Below are 19900 nucleotides of genomic sequence, written 5' to 3' on the forward strand. Positions count from 1 at the left end.
TCAAAACCTTCTCAAATCCAACCGACTTGGAACTATTGCTTGGGAATAGACTCTAATGAGCCTTGGCGGATCCTCCATGTTTATCGAGCATGTCTGATGCATATGATCAGCCATACTCCATCTGCAGCAGCCGGTTCGTGATGAACCGTTGGAGGCGCATTAAAGTGTTAAAAAAAGGTGATATGTTTCACTAAAGAACACTACATTACAATAACCAAAATGAAACTCCTTCACTTTAATACCGTCAACCCCTGCGAACTTGGCCAGGGAATAAAATCAGCATCAAAATATAACTCTCGAAATAATTTACACAGAAAAAAATTTATTTTTGTTACTAAATGTAAAAATTGTGAAATGTTTGAAATGTCATAACTTTTTTGTTTATCAGTTTACCATCACCAAAATTTTATGGTAGATAGCTGATATAATGGGTCATTTTCCCTAAAAAATTGACGTTGGTAAAAAGATAGGGTTTTGAGATATTTGAGTTTTTGTGACAAAGATCATATTTTTTTAAAATAAAAAAAGAAATTTTTTACAGTGTATATTTTCTAAGGAATCATCATTTAGTTATCTAACTTTGCTGAAAAATTTATAACAATCGAACAATCCGTTTTTGCTGTACAGCTTTTAGAATATTTTTGAACTATTTTCGCATGCACCCTTTTGAAAAGTTAGTCGTGATTGAAAATGAAGGTTTGATATCGAAAAATGGCGATTTAGATGAAATTGAAAAACTGTGCAAAGTTTCAGATATTTTTGAAATGGTCGCTCAGGATCGACTGTCATGACTCCGTGGAATTCCTCCATGGTTAAATCAGCAATTGTGCCATATAGTACTTGGATTCTTTGCCTTCAATATAAGAAATCATTAAAAAATCATTTCGTAAAAACACCGTTTCTCGAGAATGGCTTGACGGATCTTCGTGAAATTTTGTTGGTAGTTGCACAACCCCCAAAGCTCCGTGGACAACCTTTTCTTTTTTTTTAATATCGTGCATTTAGCCGGATGGCGATCGAAAAACCTCGGAATTTTTCGATTTTTCAAAATTTTAAATCAATGCCCCTCCCCTCACCCAGGAGGGGTGGGGGGTCAAAACTTCAGATTTATGAGTTTCTAGTCTGGAGCAATCAGAAAAGGTGAAATTTGGAGCTGGGCAAAAAAATTGTCGGACCGTGTAATTTTCGAAGCAATCCAGCAAAAATGTATCTGGATATGTTGCTTGAACGTATTTACGAATAAATAAACCTGAGAAAAAACTCTTTGAAAAAAAAAATTCTGGCAGTATTGTTTGCAAGTTATTTCATTTCTTGTAATTTTAAATTCTTGAATCAAATATTGAATAATTTTATTTTGTAAAAGAATTCTTGTGGAGTTATTGGTAATCTAACTTAATTTCAAATAAAGTACACCTGAGCACAGCGGTTCAACATGACGTTACCTAATGATGGCGAACAAATTGAATGTCATAACACATAGTTTTTGAATCAAACAATCTTTTGACGAAGGATAAATTTTCAAATTTTATTGAAATCAACTTCGCGTTTCAACTTGCCCCGGTGTACCTTATATGTGAGAAACCTAGAAGCTTCATCTGCTCTGCCAATGACACATTCTGTACATTGAGTGACTAGCAAAAAAAATTCTATGTCCAAAAAAATTCGGAAACTTCAATCCCGTCACCCGCAGCATGGTCTTGCTGAATACCCATGCGTTTACCGTTTTGGCTATATGAGCGCTTACATAGTTTGTAATATAAGGTTGTATTTAGTTGGCTGCCAGAAGAGAACGGGTGGTGGTCGGAAAAATTATTCTGCGCTGCAGCAACCGGCTGGCTCGACCGTCGTAAGTGAGAAGTGAGAAAACCTCCTACGCGCGCCGTGTTTCATCGTCGACGTCGTCGTCATTGCGATTTCGTATGCAGAGACTTTGTTTATTCAGTGTGATCGTTGTTTCGTTTCTGTGGCTTTGTGGTTCGTGCATGGTTATGGTAGTGGTAGCTCTCGCCGCTGTCCGATCATATGGTATTAGTTCTTGGTTCATAGGAATTTAGGGGTGTGCAATTTTCAAAACATATGCAGTTTAGTTTACATCGATTTTTGCGTAATTTAATCCAATACGAAATTGCAAACAGCAAAACCATTCTGCGGGTGTCTCTGTTCGATTTCCAAATCGTTCACCAGCTTTGCGTAAAGAAAAAATCTATCTTCGTGTATCTTGAGAATCGTTGTACACGGGATAGACAAAATGATCGGGACTAGCAAAATTTTCCCTTCTCATTTTTTTTTTAAATAACTGTAACTTTTCAAAAAGTGCATCAAACATTCTCAAATTTTTACTATAAGTTGTTCAACTAGTTGTGTATCAGTGGACAAAATTTGGAAAATATCGGACTATTATGCACAAAGTTATAAAGATTCTAGAAAAAGGTATAATTATCCGATAGGCAATTTTGAGCTGTTATATTTCCGGATTCAATGAACCAAAGGTAATGAAATTTTGACCATTTATGGCTTATATAATGAGCTTTAAAAAACTTTTGACTTAACTTAAAATTCTTAACACGGAAGAAAATTATAACGATTATATTATTTTTCTAATAAAACACCAAATTTTCTTAAATTTCAATATCGTTTCAAAATTCAAGATGCCAATTATAGTTTTTTTTTAAATTCCCTCTAATTGTCTTGAATACAAATATGTTTTGAAAGAAAGTAACACCATAGACGGCAATTCATTGAAAACGCAATAGGATGCATATTAAAAATAGACCAATTTTCTAAAAAATCATAAAATTAATGAAATTGCTATAACTTTTTCTCTTGTTAATAATTTGAAGTTGAGTCAAATGTTTTTCAGAGCTCATTATATGAGTCATAAATGGACAAAATTTCATTGCATTTGGTTCATTAAATCCGGGAATATAACAGTTCAAAGTTAACTATCGGATAATTCTAGCTTTTTCTAAAATGCTTATAACTTCGTGCAGAATAGCCCGATCTTTTCCAAATTTTGTCCACTGATGCACAACTAGTTGATCAACATGCAGTGAAAATTTGAGAAGATTTGATGCACTTTTCGAAAAGTTACAGCTAATTGGACATTTTTTGAAAAGTGAAAATTTTGCCTGTCCCGATCATTTTGTCTATCCCCTGTATCTAACACACAATGTACGAATTCAAAAAAAAAAAAAAGTTCCAAAAGAAGTTCTTACATTAACGCACATAGAACTCTGTCGTTACGCCACGAAGAAGAAGAAATACTATGTTATGTGAACCATTATGTCTCAGATTTAATCCATGGAAAAGCATTTTTAGTTGGATACCTACTAGTACTAGAGACTATTGCAGAAATCTTTGAACCCAGAAGAATCGTGGAAATTTTCATACATAAAGGAAAGTAGAACTACATACTAACTATTTAACATTGATACTTTTTATTGTATTCAGTCTATGTTCTAATACTGTTGGGGTCGACAACGTCTAGCATTGGAGAATAGTGCGGCCAACTCTGAATCTCCTTGAACAGCCTCTCCCCGGGACACTCCGTGGGCCTCACCTGCCGATGCCCAATAAGCGTGTAGTTAGACGCTATGATATTATTACGTACACCGTACTCTATGAGGCTCTGTGCAGCGGCGATCATGTTTTCCGGAGGAAGATTAACTAAAAATAGTGAAGAGATGTTGCAATATTTCACCCATAGTTGACTAGAACCAATAATGTCTGCTACTCACCCGTCCAATCTCCGATCATGCAAATCCCCACACTCTTGTCGTTGTACCGAGGAGCGTGCGCTCCTACAACATTGAATCCTCGTCCCTCGTAGATACGGCCGTCACCGCCGACAGCAAAACTGTACCCAATATCATTCCAGCCTCGATCCTGCTGGTGGAATTTCTGCATGGAAAGCATTGCTTCGCAGCACTCGGATCCAGTCAGACATGCTCCCGGTTGGTACGAATGGTGGATGATTACATACGGGATCGGTCCGGCAAACTTCTCTACGCTTTTTGGCGGTTTGGCGTCCCAAGCCTCTCGCGGGATGTATGGTACTGTTTTAAAAAGAAGAGAAAATATAACATTTTCAATAATAAAACTTCACATAATGCATAAACTAAACGATCCAAAATCTTGCCGCAATTTTGCTAATTGATTTTGATAATTGCTCAAAGAAAATGATTCTTTGTCGACTTTTCGAGTAGGTGAAAAAATCTAACGAATAACACATTCAGTTATTAATTATTGAATTACTGAAGAAGAAAAACTGATATTGGTTTGATTGAGATAAGAGGTAAAACATCAGAAATAACATCAAAATCTAGTATGAAGAAGTGTTCAATAACAGCTCGTTAAGATATTACAATATCAAAGCAATAGCAGATAAGATTTGTCGATCTTTTTCTTGAAAAAAAAAATTGTCAATATCCAGCATCGAACCTACGACCTTAGGATTCACAAGCAGTGATGCTTACCACTCAACTGTGGCTCACTATTGTGAATATCATGGCAACAAGAGGTTCTTCGTTTCCCCAACTCAGAAAGGGGTACATGGCATTTCACTAACATTGATGCATCTCTATGGGTGCATGTGTTCCATTTCGTGCAGCAGAGCTAAATTTGTTCTTATGTAGAAATTTTCAGATATTTCGACAAGAACAAAACCTGATATCATAATCACTTTGAGTTATTAATGCGTTATTCTTTAACACATCAAAACCACATCGAGCATGACAGCAAAAATTGTTCGATTTGAGATTTGATTTAGATATTCTCGTCTGTCGGGGTTATTACATTACAAGAGGCAATTTCGAAAGAAGAGTGTAATGAACCTAGTATAATGGAAGAATATCTGATAATTATGTTGATACCCGCCTTTTTGTCTGGCTGGTGATCATCATTTTCTCCAGATTTTTTTTAATTTTCCGCCTTTTCAAGATCTGGTGTCATGAGTCTTTTGGCTATTGTCTACGCATTTCCTACTTTTTATTTCATTATATTTATGGTATATGTACCAATTGTAGCACTGTCCATAATTGCATAGTCGACGAAACCTTCATTGCACGATAGTCTGAATCCACGTTTTAGCCGGCAAACAAATTTCATGTCTGTGTTATCGTTTAGGCGTTTGGTGTTTTCAGATAAGTTGTTTGCATTTGTTTGCTGCATCTTTGGATTAGGGTGGTATTTTTGATTAGGGTGTCCTCGTCTTAAGTAGTGCATCGGAAAATAGTTGAAAATGTTCAGGATGCTTTATCTCGAAGCTGGATTGGTATTTTAATTTCGGCTTTTCTATGAAATTCTCACAATATAGTCAACAATACGATAACGATGAAAACGTGAGCGAACCTGTCATTATCCCATACATTTTGTCATAATCAGATACGCGAGTATGGACACGAATGCCAACTTATTTGGTAAAGTGTCTTTAATAAAATATAATAATAATAATTATAAAACTCAGAATGGCGGCCAAATCCAAGATGGTTGCCAAAAAAAATCAACTTCAAATGAAAGGTCTATACTTTCCCTTCATAGAAATGTAAAGTTTTGTACATGTTACAACATGAATTTTCGCGATAATATAGGTGCAATTTGATGAAAAATCGTCATTTTTGTCAGGGTCGCCTAATTTTCCGGAAAAATCCAGTGGAAAACAAACATTTTCCACAGACACCACCTACCTAGGGTAAAAGGGTATAATACGCCCCACCGGGGCAAAACGCCCCCCTTCATTTTCTAACGATTCAAGCGCTTTTTGCATGCGTGATCGATTGGAAATCTTAAATATTGATGAGTAATTGCCATCAAGCGTCCCTTAGTTGATTGGTACAGAAAAGCAATAAAAATATAAAAAAATTCTGAAATCGAGGCTTTTGGCGTAATATTTTACCTCTTGTAAGCTGACTTCATTGTAAACGAAGCTAGTTCTGTTCGCTTGTGTTATTTTGCAACTTTTATGCAGTTAAACACTTGTTAAAAGGCCATCCTAGGATAAGCATGTGGTGGAATTATCCCCTGGGACAGTTTTATCATGGGGCTGGACGTTTTTCTTTTGATGGGGCGTATTGCCCCGTTTGTTTTGATATGGTAAATTTTGGAACGTTTTCGGAAAACGTTTCAAAGCTTCCATAGCCGCCCCTCCAAAGGCAAAGTTCTCATGCAACACTTCACTGACTTTAGAAACAACAATTTGCAGTGGACAATAGATGGAATAAGGCGCCAATTTTAGATATATTGCCATTTCTGCTTAAGGGGGCATATTATACCTGTTTACCCTACTTTGAAAAATCATAACTCAAGAACAAAGCGTCGTAGACACAATTTTACACAAATGAAAAAAAAAAACAAAATGAATTGTTTTCCACAGTTAAAGAAAATCTGTTGGAAAAGTCGAAAAAGGAAGTCCGGAAAAAATCTCAAAAATATTTTGGAAGGAAACTACATCAGCTATATTCTGTGAAAATTTCAAGATGGGGTTTTCTCCGTTCCTGAATTATGACCAATTTTGTGGAAATTGTCCAGATGTGCTATATGAGCCGTTTGTTTAAAAATCATAACTTAAGAATGAAGCATCGTAGGCACAATGTTTTTGTTTTTGTGAAATCGTAAGCAAATTTTCTCAGCAATACAAAAATGAAAATACAAAACGAAAATAGTTTTCCACAAATTTTCCACTGTTGAGGAAATTTTCAAGATGTGTTCTTTATGTTCCCGAATAATGATCATTTTTGTGCAGATCAATAATCAAGACGGTCGAAAATCAACCAAAACCTGGAATATTTCCACAAAATTGGTAATTACTCAGTAACTAAAAAAACACACCTTGAAAATTTCACTGAATATAGCTTATGTAATTCCCTTCCGAAAATATTTTTTTGGGTATTTTTCCGAACTTCTTCCAACCATTTTTTCTCAACAGTGGAAATTTTTGTGGAAAGCCATTTTCATTTTTTTTTTTTCTGGATTGCTGAGAAAATTTGTTTACGATTTCACAAAAAAAAACATTGTGTCTACGCTGCTTCGTTCTTAAGTTATGATTTTAAAGAAAACGGCTCATATAGCACATCTGGACAATTTCCACAAAATTGGTCATAACTCAGGAACGGAAAAAAACACATTTTGAAAATTTCACAGAATATAGCTTATTTAGTTCCCTTCCAAAAACATTTTTTTCGGACAATTGCTGAGAAAATTTGTTTATGATTTCACAAAAAAATGTGTCTCCGATGCTTCGTTCTCGAGTTATGATTTTTCAAAGTAGGTGGTGTCTGTGAAAATTGTTTGATTTTCTCTGGAGTTTACCGGAAAATTAGGCAACCCTTATTTTTTTTCAATTTAGTTTTTGTTCATATATATGTGAACCCTACCTGTAAAAAAAATCCATTAAATTCTGAGAACCTCCGTATCAAATTGTACGATAATAAAAAAAAAATCTCTAAGAGCTAAACATGATATGATGGTGGTATTACAGCAATAAATTTGTGATCTTATTTCCAGTACATTTATTTCTTATATCAATCAAACCAATATCACTTTTTGATCTCCATATCAAAATATGTTATTATTGAGATTTTTTTCGTCTACTCGGGGAGCTAATTCGGATAATCATCTAGCCATTTTAATTTCTTCATGAAATTATTTTGTAAATACTTCAGAAGTTCCTCCGGCGGTTCCAACAAAAGATTGTTCGGGTAATCCCTTTTAGGAGCCAATTTTCTTCGGAAAATCTTCAAGCACTTAATTTGGTAATCCCTTGATATGTTTCTTTGGCAGTTCCTCACAAAAATTCCTTCATGAATTTCTGCCGGTGTTACTTCGGAAATTCTCCCAGAAATTGCAAATCATTCTAGGAATTTTCGTGGATAATACCCAGCCTTTTTTCTCCTGGTATTCCTGTGGAAATTCCTTCTGAATTTTCACTAGGAATTCTTTTTGAAATTCTGCAGATGTTATTGCGGAATTTTTTTCCAGGATCGAGTTCCTATGGAAATTTTCTCTAGGAATTCTTATGAAAATTTCTCCAGGAGTTCATTTGGCACTTCATCCAGGAAAAATTCCAGAACCTTCCCCAGAATTTCCGACAATTATTGCCTATTGAATTCCTTCAAAAGTTTCTTCATGAACTCCTTCAGAAAAGCTCTTGAGAACCAATCCAGAATCTTCATATAAAACTCCTCCAGAAACATCTTCGGGTATTTTCCCAACAATTTATAAGGCAATTCTAACATGTTTTATTCTAGAAATTCTTCCATAAGTGACTACAGAAATTCCTACTTAAATTACTCATGCATGAAGCACGACAAATCCTCCAGGAGTTCTTTCGTTTGCTACTGCAGTAGTTATGTCGGAAATTCCTTCTGGAGGTAGTAACAAAATTCTTGAAAATTCCTCTAGTAGTACATTTGAAAGGGGTTAGAAGTAAATATTTCTACATTGGAATTCTTGTGTGAATTTTTCCAGATGTTCCTTCGTGTATTCCTTACGAAATTCCTAAAGTTCCCTCGGTAATTTCTCCAGCATATGTTTCTAAAACCCTTCCAAGAAATGATTCGGAAAATCCTTTTGAACAATATTGTGGCGGATCGGCTGATGAGTTAAAACGAGGATTTAAAGACTGCGTAGCCGTTTAAATCCAAGATCTTTCAGAAATTTATCCAGCAATTCTTGCAAAAGATCCTTCGGGGTTTTCTTCAGTAGTTCATCTGGAAATTCCTCAACGAGGTTCTTCGGAAAATGGTGCAGAAGATTTTCCGAAATTTCTGGGGTGTTTCTTTGTTATTTCCTTCAAAATTTCCTTGAAAAATTTCCCAAGTCGATCTTTTGGAAAATCATTTTTCCAATTCGTTTTTTTTTCTAAGTTCCAACAAAAATTCCTCCGATTTTTATGCTTTATTTTTTAAAGTGAATTTCGCCAAGAAGTTCTTCGGGAATTACTCCATGAGTTTCTTTAGTGTTGCCTCCAGATATGCCTTTCATGTTTCCTCCAGGAATGCTTTTTGAAATACCTCCTACGGGATTTTTCCACGAATTCCTTCGATAATTCATCCAGGAGTTTTTTCGATAATTATTCCCGATGTTCCTTCGCGAATTTTCTTAGTAGTTTCTTCAAGTATTCCAACAGTCATCGACAATTCCTCAAGAAATTCCATGGGAAATTGCACGAGGAATTCTCTTCTCTCCAGGGTAATTTCTCTGGGAATTTATTTGGAAATTCTTCCATGAGTTCCATTGGAAAATTCTCCTGTAAATCTTCCCGGAAATACTTTGAAAACAGAAGTTCTGCTGGAAATTCCTTCCGTAGTTCTTTTGGGAAATGCCTCAAACGTTCCTTCTAAAAATACCTTCAGGACCTGTTTTTGAAAGTTTTAATGGGTTTTATCAGTTAATGCGTGAAAGTTCCTTCAAAAGCGCATCCAAAAGCTATTTCAGAAAATACAAGTATTCCTTCGGCTGTTTCTTAACAAGTTCCAACAAGGTATTCTTTGAGTTTTCCTCTTTTCTCGAGTTTCTTAAAGAAATTCTCCAAAAGGTCCTTCGGGTATCGATTACCACATTAAGTCACTCGTGAATTCTTTCGGAATTTCTTCAGGAACACTCCCCGTTAAACTGATGATGAATCCAATACAATGTATGGCTCAATTTATTACCCAAGTAACATTTTGATGACCAATCAATCTAGTAGAGGTTTTGATAACCTTCATCAGGGTGTCGACTACCTGGAAAAACCTGGAAAGTCAGGGAATGTCAGGGAATTTATTTCTGGATCTGAAAAGTCAGGGAATGTTGTTGATGGTCAGGGAAAATTTTTCACGATTTTCCACTTCATGCGTACTGTGCAAAAATATAGGACAAGTAATGGTCAAGTAATAATTCCGCATCAAAATTACTTGAGCAGTTCGCAGCTGGCAAGTAAGGAAAAAAAGTGTAACGCTCGTAACGCCTCCCGTGCAAATCAAATGGAGCTGTCATTTTTCCGCGCGGAAAAATAGTCCGTGCTATTATTCCGTAAGGAAAAGTGTCATTACTCCCCATATAGATCAGTTGTCAAAATTACTTGCGGAAAAAGGAGGAATTTTACTTGAGCGCTCTACTTGGGATCTGGAAACTTAGCTTAACCATAAAACGATGTTTAGAGTTATACGCGTTATGAAATGTGAAAAACTAGCTAAATTGTTTCTTTAAACTGTTAAATCCATGATTCTGACATACTATCACATCAATTTAAGATCTCAATCCTGAGTTCTGTAGTATCCAGTCAACGTAATGATGCCCTGAATTTTATCATGAAGCCTTAAGTCATGTCAAATATGCCAAAATAATAATTAAAAGTACATCATACTGTACTCAATATAATGTTTGGTGAATTTTCGGCCAATTCTTTGGTGATATCGTTTTGAGATACCTGATGGGTTTCTAATGAATTTATTAGCGGATTCAGTCTTAAGATGCACAAAAGTTTTTTGTACATACCACTGATTATTCTTTATTGTTTCTGGAGAAATCTTTGTTGAATCCCTTGAAAAAATCTTCCGAAGATGCTTCTTTAGTTGTTCTCCTGATTCATTCTTGGTCTACGCTCCCAGTAGACTTGGTCTTTCTCTCCTCAATTTAGTATTCTTCAAGCACTTCTAAAGGTAATTAAAGCTTTACGCGCTCTTGAACTGGATAACCAAGTTACTTTGCACGTTTTCAGTGCATTTTACGATGATATTTAAACCCCAGAAATTTAAAGTCTAAAATATTTTACCCAGATCTTTTTTTTTATTAACAAAAAATGCTAGTTTCTTGATCCTTAGTGTAAAAATGGCCTTGTTGAAAACTATTAATCAATTTCTTGATGGTTTCATGTGAAGTCTAGAAAAAAATGTTTTACCAGGTATCTGCAAGATTCCTGAGAGGAGTCTCAATGAATTTCCTAAAATTATTTAGCAAATTTTCCTTGCCAAATCCTTAGCAGACTTTTCGCATGTCATTCACAAATTTTTGATTATTTGTTTTGTATCCAAACCTCTATTTTATTTTTATTTTTTTTTTTTAATTTTTTTTTATTTTTTTTTTTGTTTTTTTTTTCAATTCAAATGAAAAATTTTCGGAGATTACACGGTAATTTGAGACCGCTATGAACAATTTAAGAAAACTTTACTTGGGTGAAGTTTTGAAGTGTTTCTTGGCACGGCAACATATCTGTGTTGATACAGTAGGAGTACATCTGATACCTATCATCAATTATGCGTACCAGATAGTATTATATGCAGGTTCAATCGTTTGATGAAAATATGTAGATTAAACTCTGGAAAAAGCATAATCTTGCCGTTTTGCAAGCATTTCTCCAAAAATCTAAAAAGTCTACAGTAATAAACCATCAAAATATTCGATGAGAATATGTACGGGAAGAATCTAGTGACGAGTTTACCAAAGATCCCAAAAGAATGGGAAACATAAGAAAATAAATGCACAATAAAATAGAAAAACCTTCTCTTTTATACCGGTTAACAAGAAGATTCTAGATAGACTTCTGAAAATGTTTAAAATCCATTCCTGAAGTGCATTTGAAAAGTTTCAGCCAAGGATCGGTAAATTCGCCTCAATCCATTCATATTCACTCCTCATTGCTGAAGCGAATCGAGAAAGATGCAGCAAACGGATAGTCGTGATCAAACACGCAACCCCATCACCAGTGGGAAGCGAGCGCAAGCTGGTTGACATGTATATTCGTGGCCGATCGTCGCAGTTTGGATCGCAAGCGAATGAATGAATGGCGAATGGTGACGAATGCTGGTGAGCGATCGAAGCGGCTATTATCATAACTAGAAGAGAATTTCTGCATGTAATGCATACGTTTTTAGTGTATTGTTGTTAAAATGCTAGATTAGCAAAGAAAATAATAAACATTTTTTGAAAACTTCAAATATTCGTACGCGCAATATCACTCACGAATCGCATCACCTCTCCATCGCTTGCGATGCGAATGTGGACGAATGTTTAAATGCCATGTATGGCTTCCCACCGTTCGCCGGTGTTTGCTGTCGTCGCTGACAAGCAAACACACAAACTAAAGCGACAACCGTTCGCTGCTAACTGTATTCGAGTGTGGAAGAAGATGAAAAGTGAAAATCAGGAACCCTGGTTTCAGCTATTTCAAGATCATAACGTATGTAACGAAGGCAGGGCTATCAATCTCCTAATACAGTAGACGTTCGATAAGTGCAACATGTTTACGTTTCAGTTACCGAATGTAATTCGCTAACTGCAACGACTGACAGCCATCAAACAGTTGCCAATTGCTGTTGGACGCAGCCAGAATGCACTCAAAAACATCGCAACGCAGCTGTAGTGCATACGAAAAACATTGCAACTCTGTTGACGTTTCGTTTTTGACAGATAGCGGTGTGAACTGCAAAATGGTTGCACTTAGCGGACTTGCAAGCTTTTCAAAAACCGTTTGCACCGAGCGAACGTCTACTGTAGTCCTAAAATTGGAGCTCATGGTGCAATTCCTAGTTTTTGGAATTATTCATATAGAAGAATTCTGAAAAAAAGACTGCCAATTTAGTTTGAATTTCTTAAAAAAAACTGGTGCACTTCGATAGTTTGTTTTTCTTTTTTTCCAGTTAAAAAAAAACCACTAACATTCAGAGAATTTTATTTTATCTCATGAGCAGAGCATACGCTTTTAAGCTTAAATTTACATGACCTGGAATTTTCAAAAAAATGTCTGGAAAGTCAGGAAAAGTCAGGGAATTTGATTTACAAAATTGAGTCGACTCCCTGTTCATACAACCTAATATTTTGCATTTCAGTTTTATGATGGTTCTAATAAACTCTTCTAGTCGATTTGACTAAAAAATGTTACTTTAGTGTTTTCAGCTATGTAGTCATTTAATAAACAAACGACGTTCTTTATTTCCTCGTCGTTTCACCAGGGGATTTGTGTCCTCTTTAGACAAACCACGTGTTGAAACATAGGGCAAATAGAGGACGTCGTGGAATCTCCAAAAATTATCCTTGAAATTTCTCACTAAAACCCCCTGGAGTTCCTTGAAAATTACCTTCAGGAAATTATTTTAAAAAATCTCTTGAAATTTCCAGTTCCTATGAAAGTTTCTTCTGGATTCCTTCAGGAAATCCTCAGCGTTTCCTTCGCAAATTGATGATTCGGGCACTCCTTCAGTTTTTTTAGAAAATCCTGCAAGTGACCCTTTCTAGATTTCTCTTGGTGCTCCTCCGAAAAGTTCTTCGGCAATTCCTCTATTTTTTTCGAAAAATTGTTACTTCTGGAATTGCTTACGGAATTTCTTCAAGGATTGCTTGATAGTGGAGCACAGCCTAATTCCAATTATAAGTGCCTCAATTGCACCCGTTTGTATCCCCAACAAATTGTTACGCAAACTAAGCTTTAACTCATTTCCAATTTTCCAATTTGATTGTTCACACAACTTTGTCGAACATTGGTACATTTTATACTATTTCAAAACTATACAATTTGCAAACTGCTTAAACGAATAATCAAGGTTTCATTCATATAATATGTCTCAATGGACCTGACTTGCTGTCATGGTCAAAGACTATCAAGGATCGAGTTCCACTTCTAACAAACTCAAAAACGTGTATTCTTCCTCCAGAAGAGATGTACAGCTGTTGGTCCCAACATAAATCATTATCTGCATATGGCTGACTTTGACTTAAACTTAAACTCATTTCCTCTACGGCTCCAAAAATTGACCGCTACACTATTTGATGTGGTGTCCGAGAGTGTTGGTACCATGCTACACAATAGTTATGATGACGAATTTTACGGTCGCCATGTAAGTGCTTCATGTCAATATCATTAGCTTTTGGCTTCACTCATGTTCAAAAGCACCGTCCATAGAATAAATCGTGATCGATTAATGATTCTATCTGCTGTGGATTCCGGTGAAATCAAAATATTACATTGTATACAATTCACACAAACTTTTCCACTGCCACAAAAGTGCCATCTTAATTAACCCATAACGCTTATCTTCTCCCGCAAAATTTCTCACGATCATTTGTTGTCGTCACTAAATCGTGCAATTACTCAAATGCCCCTTTCAACAAGCCACCATCGACGGACGGTGTACTTCCCACTACGATTACAATCAGCCGTCGTAAAGCACCTGAATTACCACCAACCATCGCACACACATGCTGTTGACACTGCGCAAACCACGTACCTATATAATTTGATCAAGATTAAAACTACTTAAATGATGTCCACCTAGAATGTGCAACATCAGCAGCGTTTGCTTCGTTGCAAGTAGCAGCCTGCCCAATAAACACAGCACCAAACAAATATTCAATATTTACCTTCGCGTAGAGTTCCATTGAGGGTCGTTTTTACTACCGTCACCGCCGCCGCCACCGTAATACTACTACGGTCCATCTGGCTAAACGTATAAAACACGACTGTCTGTCATTGATGATAGCAAACTCATTAGTAGATGACGCGAAGAAATCCTTGCGCATCGTTCTTCGTGTCTCGTGACGCGTGCGCAGTACGTCAGCGAGCTAGTTACTTACACCTGCTGGTCACAGGGTGACCATATGGGAATTTGATAAATTAGTATGGAATTCTATATCTATTTAATTTTTTCGATGAGTTATTTTATCGAAATTTATGAATATATATTTGGAATTTGAGAGTGAATTTGTAGAGGAATAACTTAAGATGGCCTGCATAAATTTCACTGTCGCAGCCGAAATTTCATTAAATTACTGGAAGCAATTTGAGGATTCTTGAATCATTTTGTTAATTTATGTCTAAAAAAAAGAAAAATTTGACTGCGGCAGCGTTTATCACATTATATAATTTCCACATTTTTACATTCAAAATGCCCACGATCGTGTTTTTCGCGATTTCAACCACTGGCACTGTGTTGTGTAATGAAAATTGTACTGAATGATACTTGAAAAACTTATAATTAATTAGAAGGTACAGAATGTTGCTGATTGGCAAATTCAGAGATAAGTTTGTGAATAAAAAATCACGTTCTGGTGGGATTTGGACCTACGACTACGACTCCGTATTCGCTAGACCAACACTTCAACCAACTAAGCCACAGAACAAGTAACGATTCTACGGAATAGAAAGCCAAACTGATTCCGAGTCCACACCTTGAACACTCTCTTTTTCACAAATCGATCTCTCTGTCGGCTTAGATGCCCATCCATAACACACTCGCATTTGTGCCCACTACCCTTTTATTTTGGTTTTATGGATCGGACGTGTTTTGTTTTGCTTGACACGATTTTTTCGCGTTCTGTCTTGAACGGTTTCCGAATTTTCTCGATGACTTTTTTGTGTCCGTAAAAACTTGATTCGTCTGAGAATTATTGCGTGGAAAGTATCGTCAGCGTGATCCTTTCGGCGCCCCAGTGGGAGTGGATCAACCTGAAGTGCGGTCGCGGTCGAAAAAAGTGTGTGATGTTATGGAAAATTTTTCGTCGAGCGTCCATTGAACGCCATGGTGAAGGGGGGAAAGAACAAAGTGATGTGCTGCATGAGGTGCATTCTCCGCGGAACAGAAAAGAACGAAGACCGTCGAGAAAATTGAGTGACGCTCCCGTCGCGGTTTCTTAATGTAAAGATGAATGAAGAAATAGCTCTTGCGCGACGAATCTAAATGTGTCCTTATGAAAGGTTTTCGGGAATGTAGTGTGCGGGGGGGATTGTGCCTGGCCACTGCCACAGTAGTGTGAGTGATGGCGGTGTCCGGAATCATTCTTGATCGCCGTTCTTCGGCCAATCCTTTTTTGCATTTGGGTTTCCCAAGGGTTTCCTATGCCTACTGCTAGTATCGTTTCGCGATTTCCAACCAAATTTATCTTGCGGGGATATTAAAAAAAAGCATTGTCCATCGTGAAAAGTGGTCTTAGTAATAATTGTGCAACTTCCGTCATCTCCGTGAACATCGTTAGTAATGGAGTGTAGTGCGCTGCTGTCTGTTGAGTGAAAATAATCGAAGTGCTGATTCTATACAACTCTGGATCATGTGGCGCTTCCGTTTCCTTATTGATTGCGTTCTAGATTTTAAGCAGATCAATGCAGGTGCAATGCTGGAACTAGGTGAGATCTTTCTGATTACTCTCTTTATATCATATGTAAATACATAAAAATTGAAAATTCGCTATTTTCAATGTCCTTACATCTATTGGAAGCTGCTTCAGTTCTGGGCTCTTTCTAAGTTGATGATTGGACTAATGACTAATGCTTGCAAGGACTTGGCCAGGTGTGTGGAGCTGAGTGGGTCTATAACATTGTTGATAGTAGCGACATCAGCAATGTCAATGGTTATATTCAGCTTTGCAACTCCATCCAAGATTTGTGCAAGTATTCATGCTATGCTATGCTATGCTATGCTACTACCCTTTTATTTTGGTTTTATGATGGTTTTAAGAACCTCCTCTAGTCTATTTGACTAAAACATGTTACTTGGGTTCGTATCGAATGATAACGGCCAGCGGTGCGTAAACTTTGCAGCCTCCCATGGTATGGTAGTCTGAAACACCTTCTTCCCCCGCAAAGATATCCACAAAGCCACCTGGAGATCACCCGACCATCAAACAGAAAACCAAATCGACCACGTTCTAATCGACGGTAAATTCTTCTCGGATATAACCAATGTCCGCACATACCGCAGTGAAATATAGATTCGAATCACTACTTAGTCGCTGTATGCATGCGTTCAAAACTTTCGACAGTTATCACCACGCGTCGAAGTCGAACGCCGCGGCTCAACATCGAGCAGCTTCGTAAAGTAGAAGTGGCTCAAGACTACGCGCAGCAGTTAACAGTGGCCCTACCAACGGAAGAGCAGCTTGGCGCAGCTACACTTGAAGATGGCTGGTAGTACCTCGGCTACAGCACTAGGCTTCGCGACTCCGAATCACAGAAACGACTGGTACGACGGCGAGTGTGAACAGTTGAAAAACGAGAAGAATGCATCACGGACGAGGATGCTGCAACACCATACGAGAGCGAATAAGGCACGCTACAAACAGGCGCGGAACAGACAGAACTCAGTCTTCCGGATGAAGAAGCGCCAGCAGGAAGAACGAGATCGCGAAGCGATGGAAGAGCTGTACCGCGCTAAGGACACACGAAAACCGACATGTGTCGAGATAATCACGGGAATATTCTCACGAGCGAGCGTGAGGTGGTTGAGAGGTGGCGACAGCATTACGATGAGCTCCTCAATGGCGACGTTGCAAGTACCGAAGGTGGCGTGGTAACAGATCTAGGAGTATGTGCACAGGACGAAAGACTTCCGGCCCCTAACCTCCAAGAGATTGAAGAGGTGGTTGACCGGTTGCAAAACAACAAAGCCACTGGAGCAGATCAACTACCAAGCGAGCTTCTAAAACACGGTGGAAAAGCACTGGTGAGAGCACTACACTGGGTCATTACCAAGATTTGGTAGGAGGAAGTATTACCGGAGGAATGGATGGAAGGTATCGTGTATCCCATCTACAAAAAGAGCGACAAGTTGGATTGCGGGAACTACCGCGCGATCATACTACTGAGCGCTGCCTCTTTCAAATTTTATGCCGCCGTCTATCACCGATTGCAAGAGAGTTTGTGGGGCAATATCAGGCTGGATGCATGGGTGAACGCGTTACAACGGACCAGATGTTCGCCATCCGCCAGGTGTTGCAGAAATGCCGCGAATACAACGTGCCCACACATCACTTGTTCATCGATTTCAAATCGGCGTATGATACAATCGATCGAGAACAGCTATGGCAGATTATGCACGAATACGGATTCCCGAATAAACTGATACGATTGATCGAGGCGACGATGGATCGAGTCCATTCGAATCTCCCAGAGGGTTACGGCAAGGTGATGGTCTTTCGTGCTTGCTGTTCAACATTGCTTTAGAGGGTGTGATTAGGAGAGCGGGGATAAACATAAACATGAGTAGAACAATTTTCACGAAGTCCGTTCAGCTGTTTGGTTTCGCTGATGGTATTGATACTATAGCTCGTAAATTTGAGACGATGGCGGAAACGTACATCCGACTAAAGAGTGAAGTCAGGCGAATCGGATTAGTCATTAATGTGTCGAAGACAAAGCACATGATGGCAAAGGGCTCCAGGGAAGAATCACCATGCCCGCCGTAACACGCAGTTAACTATCTACAAAACGCTGATCAGATCGGTCGTCCTCTATGGGCACGAAACATGGACCCTACGTGCAGAGGACCAACGCGCCCTTGGAGTTTTCGAACGGAAGGTGTTGCATACCATCTTCGGCGGAGTGCAGATGGAAGACGGGACTTGGAGAAGGCAAATGAACCATGAGCTGCATCAGCTGCTGAGAGAACCAACCATCGTCCATACCGCGAAAATCGGGAGACTACGGTGGGCAGGTCACGTCATCAGGATGTCGAATAGCAATTCGACTAAAATGGTTCTCGAGAGTCATCCGACCGGTACAAGAAGACGTGGAGCGCAGCGAGCTAGGTGGGTCGATCAAGTGGAGGATGATCTGTGGACCCTACGCAGAGTGCGGAACTGGAGACAAACTGCCATGGACCGAGTGGAATGGAGACGGCTACTATGTACAGCAGAGGCCACCCCGGCCTTAGCCTGATCGATAAGTTAAGTATGTTACTTGGGTTTACCGTACCAGCCGGCCTCCAATTGTTGCATGCAAGTTGATGTACCTAACAGAAAATGCCTAAACATATCAAATTTGATGAAACGAAATATTTTGCATGAATGAGAGGATTTCCCATTGTTGATCGATACTCCCCTCTCTACATATACAACTCATGTATATTCATATGCCCATAGCTATCGCTAGAACCAGAAATGGTTGAAAAGCCGTTTCCCTTCCTTCAAACTTTCAAAGCACAGTGTCAATCTATAAGATAACGCCTACAAGTTATGCAATAAAGCGAACTGTCTCGCGTTAGCTTCGTAGTATTGTCGCGCTTATCTTTTATTAGAGTCTGGCGGCGGTCGTACGTAGGCCTAATTTATGACTTATATAATGAACTCTGATAAACGTTTAACTTGAAAATTTTAACAAGAGAAAAAGTTAAAGCGATTTAATTTATTTCACATTTTTTTAGTAAATTGGTCTATTTAATATGCATCCCATTACTTTTTCAATTTATTGGCGGCTATGCTTTTACTCTTCTTCAACACACATTTATATATTAGTCAATTAGAGGAAAATTAAATGAACTATAATTTGCATCTTAAATTTTGGAACGATGTTGAAGTTTTGAATAATTGGGTGTTTTATTAGAAAAAATAAACTATTCGGTATAATTTTCTTCCGTGTTGAGAATTTCAGGTTAAGTCAAAGGTTTTTCATAGATTATTATATAAGTCATAAATGGTCAAAATTTCATTGCATTTGGTTCATTGAATCCGGAGATATAACAGCTCAAAGTTGGCTATCGGATAATTATACCTTTTTCAAGAATCTTTATAACTTCTTGGAGAATAGCCCGATCTTTTCCAATTTTGGACCACTGATACACATCTAGTTTTTGAGCTTATAGTGAAAATTTTAGAATATTTGATGCACTTTTCGAAAAGTTACAGCTATTTGAACATTTTTTGAAAAGTGAAAATTTTGCCTATCCCGATCATTTTGTCTATCCCTTGTAATTTCACAAAAAGTCAGACGTTCCCATACGGTAGTATAAATGTGTGCAATCAAACTGTTCTACAAGAGAATTTGAACAAGGTTGAGGCTCGTGTACATGTTTGATTGACACTAAAAATGATTTGCGTAGAACCAAATTTACCTCTCACAAGACAAGGGCCCATATAGCCGAGGCGGTAAGCGCACGGGTATTCAGCATGACCATGCTGAGGGGGACGGGTTCGATTCCCGGTCGGTCCAGGATCTTTTCGT

At 37.9% G+C, this 19900-nt stretch overlaps 1 protein-coding gene across 1 annotated transcript; it reads right to left on the minus strand.

Annotated features, from left to right (window-relative positions):
* Positions 1–3414: 3414 nt before the first annotated feature.
* On the minus strand, positions 3415–14562 carry LOC109431862 (peptidoglycan-recognition protein LB). Its single transcript, XM_019708128.3, has 3 exons — positions 14332–14562; positions 3738–4055; positions 3415–3666 (listed from the first exon to the last, which is right to left on the minus strand). Exons 1-3 carry the CDS (start codon positions 14405–14407, stop codon positions 3452–3454), a joined length of 609 nt encoding a protein of 202 aa, XP_019563673.3. The 5' UTR covers positions 14408–14562; the 3' UTR covers positions 3415–3451.
* Positions 14563–19900: the final 5338 nt, after the last annotated feature.

The sequence above is a fragment of the Aedes albopictus genome, chromosome 3, assembly GCF_035046485.1.
Source record: "Aedes albopictus strain Foshan chromosome 3, AalbF5, whole genome shotgun sequence".
NCBI lineage: Eukaryota > Metazoa > Arthropoda > Insecta > Diptera > Culicidae > Aedes > Aedes albopictus.